Source organism: Pantherophis guttatus, chromosome 3 (assembly GCF_059756535.1).
Source record: "Pantherophis guttatus breed Tessera chromosome 3, ASM5975653v1, whole genome shotgun sequence".
NCBI lineage: Eukaryota > Metazoa > Chordata > Lepidosauria > Squamata > Colubridae > Pantherophis > Pantherophis guttatus.
In genome coordinates, this window is record NC_142065.1 from 192,771,495 (window position 1) to 192,777,494 (window position 6,000).

The 6,000-nt window shown below is 39.0% G+C and overlaps 1 protein-coding gene across 1 annotated transcript in view; it reads right to left on the bottom strand.

The window, feature by feature from the left end:
- ANGPT1 (angiopoietin 1) overlaps positions 1-4,723 on the bottom strand; it is a 145,845-nt gene extending 141,122 nt beyond the window's left edge. The window contains exon 1 of the mRNA XM_034422183.3: positions 3,913-4,723. Within this exon, the coding sequence (XP_034278074.1) occupies positions 3,913-4,209 (297 nt within the window). The 5' untranslated portion in view covers positions 4,210-4,723. The remainder of the gene's footprint in view (positions 1-3,912) is intronic.
- Between the last annotated feature and the right edge of the window lie 1,277 nt (positions 4,724-6,000).

Here is a 6,000-nt window from a genome sequence, read left to right on the forward strand (position 1 = left end):
ATTTTCAGACAGTTCTTCTTTGACAAAGTTTAAACACTGAAATTACAACCTAAGCATTTCAATTCTGCACAACAGCCAGTTATTGCAAGGAATTAAAAAAAAAAACCAGTATGTGGTCTGTTTAATGCTGTTAGAACAAACATGGCAGATATGAAACCCAGGGTTAAACAGTGAAGGAAGTTATCCTTGTTAAAATAAATACTTTGAAGAAAAGCTGTAAATAAGTTTACCAAGAATCTTGTAGTAGTTTTGGCAAAAGGAGTCGATTGTTGCTAAACTGAATGGTCTTCCAGCCAAATCATATCAACATTGATAATGGGATATGCAAATTTCATTGGATAAATACTAATACATAATTGTTTACAGTCAGACACGGGAATTTTCAGTTTGATTTGAATTGACAATTCAGTGTAAGAAGAGTTTTCAAATATTTATTTGTCTTTTTCCAATATAGGAACTTTTAAAAATAAAAAAGATTAAGATACATTTCTTCTAGATTAAACTAAGACCCTTACAATGTCAGTTTGCCAGTTAAATGTATTTCAGTTTCAGTCCCTTTCCAAAGTGTAAAGATTGTGTTTTGTGTGTCCGTGTATGTTTGTATATTTATCTCATGTTCTAATACTAAACAGTTTTAATGAATGTGATATATTACAGCGACAGCTCAAAAACACAGATAGACGCAAGTACTGGACAATGCTGCATATGTGTGTGATATATATCAAATGATGTCTTGGATCACAGCCACAGTAGCTGCAGTGTTTCTAATTTACTCATCTGCAGCAATGTGTTTTCAAACATTACTAGAAATGACAGCTTTAAAAAGTCATTCAGGAATATAAATCTGAACTTCAATGTGTTTCTTATTTTCAATTACACATTCTTTGCTATTAAAATTACTGTATTGACAGCAACAATGAACCAAATGAACTAAAAAAACCAAGATTTGACAGCTGAAGGCCACAGAGATACCTGCAACACCCAAACAATTTTCATAGTTTCCGAAAGATTTCATTCATGCCAACTCAGAGTATATGGCCAAAAAGAGATTTAACTTAATTTGAAATAAAAGGAACACCCCCTCCCAGTGGTGAAATCCAAATTTTTTTACTACCGGTTCTGTGGGCGTGGCTTGGTGGGCGTGGTATGGCTTGGTGGGTATGGCAGAGGAAGGATACTGCAAAATCTCCATTCCCACCCCACTCTGGGGCCAGCCAGAAGTGATATTTGCTGGTTCTCCGAACTACTCAAAATTTCTGCTATCAGTTCTTTGAACTGCTCAAAATTTTTGCTACCAGTTCTCCAGAACATGTCAGTATCTGCTGGATTTCACCCCTGTCCATCCCCATTTAAACTCCCAAACCAAGGAAAACAATCAGAAATATCTTAATTTCCCAATCCCTGCAGCTATCACATCTGTAAAATGTTAAGTCAGACCCTGGGCATCAAAATTTTATCTTCCCTGGACTATGCAGAAACTGTTATAAAAAGTACTCAGAGAGTCCGATAGGAATGACTCATGCTTTATTCTATGGAATAACACTGCAGAAAGATATGTGATGTTTATCCACCTGCTAAACATTTTTAAGGCAACTCAAGGGAAACCTTTCCTCCACTTTCTAAATTTGGAGAGCCACTGAAGAATGCAAGTCTTTGAGATACGGTTTTGCTGTTAAGTGCCTCTTCGTCACCTATTTTCTTTTAAAACTGATGGTCAGCTGCAAATCAAAGGATTCCACTGCTCTCCGAAGACTTATTTTTCTGTTTGCAAAGTTCAGAGGCAAAAGAGTGAGCTTAGTTCAGTCCCTAGTGGTCAACTGTAGAACACAAACCATTTCCTAGATGTGATTTTGCAAGGCAGTTCTTTTCAGAAGGAAAAAAAGGAAAGGAAAAGGAGAATCTTCTGCCTTGCAGAAAAGTTTATGCAAACAGCTGCCAGTGAATGAATGAAGGAGTAGACTGCATCATATTTCAAGGTCTCACCCTTTGCATGAAAACCTCCTCTTGCTAAAGTTGGATGTGCAGTTTCAAGATGCATCCCATACATGTTGAATTAGGAGTCACTCTCGTTAACTTCTGTGGGACTAATTCCCTCTTATGAAGAGAGAGAGGGAATGCGGTCCATCCTAGGAGAACCCATCTCATCAAAGCATGAGACACTTGAGGTTTCTACCAGAGCAATTCTTCCAATTGCTACCTCTATGTGGAAATGAACCAGGGCCACCCGACACCCTTTCAAATATATATATATATTTGGCAAGCCTATCTTGATGTGACTCAAAAGTACATGTTGTCATTTTTCAAATGCTTGAAAGTTTGACCGGCAAAAGAGCCTTGGTAGTACAGTGGTCTAAGGCACCCTGTTATTAAGCTGGTTATTAAGACCAGCTGCCTGCAATTACTGCAGGTTCAAATCTCGCCAAGGCTCAAGGTTGACTCAGCCTTCCATCCTTTCTAAGGTAGGTAAATTGAGGACCCAGTTTGTGGGGGCAATAAGCTGACTTTGTATAAATATACAAAAGGATGAAGGCTATTGCTGAGCACATTGTAAGCTGCCCTGAGTCTCCGGAGAAAGGCGGCATATAAATCAAAATTAAAAAAAAAAAAAGGAGAAATGGGGCTTCCTCTCTGTGACTTCCCTCGGCGGAACAAGAAGAAGCAAATGCAAATCGGTAGGACTACATTTTGATTAAAAGTTTGGAACGAGAAATTTTACAGGGGGACCCAGACTGCCTGGGCAGCTGGAGGCTTTCAAACAGAACTAGAGAGCCTTCTTTTCAGGGAGGTCCTTCTATGAGCTGTGGGCCTGGACTGGATGGCTTCCAACCCACTTCCAACGCTAGTATTCTATGATAGATTAAGTAAATAGTTACATGTTTGCCTTCTAAGAATGAAATCCTAGGAGTAAGTCCTATAAAACTCATTTGGAGCCCATTTCTGAGAAAGCATCCTGAACATATAGTGCTGCACATGCTTATTTTTTTTAACATTCATTTCAAGTTTCAGAGAACACATGATGCACCACTTTGGGGAGTGGGATAATTAATGAAGAGTGTGTGGAACGCACAACACCGAGGAAGCCTCTCAATGTTCATGTAGTTTCTTAGAACTGCCAAAGTGATTGCAAACCACTTAGGAAGGGGCCACCACAAGCCTGATTCAAAATATGAGCAGCTCTTAAAATTAGAATTAATTATCAGTTCTCCTGAGTTGGGTTTTTTTTTTTAATGCTCCTGTTTTTACTATATTTCTACACATAGTAGATAGGCACAGTGTTTCCTTTCAGCCAAGCATTTCCACTGAAGCACACATCTAACATTGCTAACATGCAGCAAGTTTTTGCTTGAATGAATCCAAAAATTATAAGAGGAGTCCTACGGTTTATCTCTGTGCTGCAATGCACTAAACAGTTAATTTTACTTACAACCATTCATTTCTGAACTAGCACAGTGTCAAAGGTTGTTTCAGTGATAATGGCTTCTGCTAACCTTTGGTGTTTGTTGTCCCGTGAAAGTAGCTTTGTTTTTAATATATTTTTTTTAAAAAATTATCTTTATAATAAGAGCCTACAGACAAAAAATACTGACCACAGGTATTTCAAATAACATGGAAATCATTCCCAAAACACCTTGTAGAATGTACATGTTACTTTTAACAGTCAGCACATCAAGCTATTCACCTGGCCATTGATCATTAGCTGCCTCGGCTGAATGCCCCTGGATTTCTTTAAATCAGTTTAAAACCAACAAGCCAACATCTGCCAATCAGTCATCAAACTTTTGTTGCCAGTTATTCTCACTGAATTTCAGAGTGTTCCTAGTTGATGAGGGCAGCAAACGTAACATCTCCATCGGAATGCATCATGCAGGAATCAATACAGGTGTTTGAGCAGCTCCAAATGGAAGAACTTACCTTTTGTAGCCACTGAGTGTAATTTTCCATGACATGCTCCAGCCGCTGCAGTTTCTGGGAGGGGAAATCTGTCTCCATGTGAGGGGCATCCCTTTGCAGCGCATTGGTGTTGTATTGGTCAGAAGAGCTTTCACGACAGTTTCCATCCTGTTCAGGAAGTATGAACGTGTAGGTGCACTGGCCATGCTGAATCCGATTATACCTTCGTCCATTGGACTCCGGAGCCCGGCGTGGACTAGTGCAGTTGATGTGCTTCAGAAGAGAAGCAAGGAACACAAACCAAACAAAAATGATCATGTTACTAGCCCTCTTCTGTCCTGCTCTTGACACCTTGATCCAAACCTCCTCTTCTCTCCTTTGCCTTCCTTTCCCTCCCCCTCCCTCTGTTTAATGTTTGCTTTGCCTTTAAGGATTTCTTTAGGGGATAAAAAAGATAAGGAAAAAGGGAAGAAGGTTCAGAAAATAATAGTGAGCTTTCCTTTAAAAAAAGAAAAAAGATTATATCTAAATCTCAATGCTTCCTTAGCTAAAGCAGGAGCAATTTATTGCATAGTAGCAGAGATTTATCGTTTCCTCTCTGTTATACTTCAGCATGCAGTCTCCTGGACTCAGCTGCCCAGGCATAGCCTCCCCGAGTCTTTCTTCTACTCTAGCTGCCGCTGAACTGCTATTTTGTCGGAGACCTCAGCGTGTTTTATTAAGGTTGTACATTCAAGCCAAGTTGGAAGCTGGCAGCCTTTCACAAGATGACTTGACAGGAATGTGTGTGTGAGTGTGTCAGGGATGCCTGATGCATTTGGCAAAGAGGGATCATCTTACACGCTGGCTCGAAACATGCCCTCCAACATGTACGCCTGCTTAGCTCCTCCTGCACACAAGCTGACTGAGACCGTTTGCCTAAGCTGAACAAGTCCGACAGTCCACCTTAATAGACTTCCTACTTGGAGACTGAACTATTAAAATGTACTTAGAGGGACCAAGCTTGTTGTAATCCCTCCCCAGTAAACATTAACATACAGACCACTGCACATGGAAAATATCTGCTGCTATCCTGGAAGGGTTAGGAGACTGTGTGTGACTCTCTTCGGAAATGCTAAATTGGGCAAGGAACTGAGAAATGAAGGAAAAAAGGGTGAGATTGCCAGTGCAGCAAGATTCTTTCTCTTACTTAAGGCACAGGAACTTTGCTATATCAGAGATGGGTCATCTAAGGTGTTGAAACAATTCTTAGGAAAAAGTCATTGCAAGGTAATGTCTTTGCATGTTGCTAGACTAAAAACGTGCTTGCATAGATAATGTGGGAAATGCAAGTGATGAGATTTTTTTCCTCCATAGAATAGAATAGAATAGAATAGAATAGAATAGAATAGAATAGAATAGAATAGAATAGAATAGAATAGAATAGAATAGAATAGAATAGAATAGAATTCTTTATTGGCCAAGTGTGACTGGACACACAAGGAATTTATATATCACAGCACATGGGAGATTTTAAACTGGGAAACATAATAGCAGTTTATAACTCTTAATATACAAGGTCCCTATTGAGACTATGCTTGGTGCATATTCTCTCGGTGTACATAAAATAAAAGATACATTCGTCAAGAATCATAATGTACAACACTTAATGATAGTCATAGGGAACAAATAAGCAATCAAATCCTATTAGAAAACAGTGAATATAAATCTTAAGGATACCAGCAACAAGGTTACAGTCATACAGTCCCTTGACTGTATGATAGGAATGATAAGAAGATTAATAGTAATGCAGACTTAGTAACTAGTTTGACAGTATTGAGGGAATTATTTATTTAGCAGAGTGATGGTGTTCGGGAAAAAACTGTTCTTGTGTCTAGTTGTTCTGGTGTGCAGTGCTCTATAGCTTCATTTTGAGACACTTTATGTCAAGGATGTGAGGGGTCTGTAAATATTTTCACAACTCTCTTTTTGACTTGCGCAGTATACAGGTCCTCAATGGAAGGCAGGTTGGTAGTAATTGTTTTTTCTGCAGTTCTAATTTTCCTCTGAAGTCTGAGTCTGTCTTGTTGGGTTTCAAATACTGAGACATTGATAACATGAACTTTATGG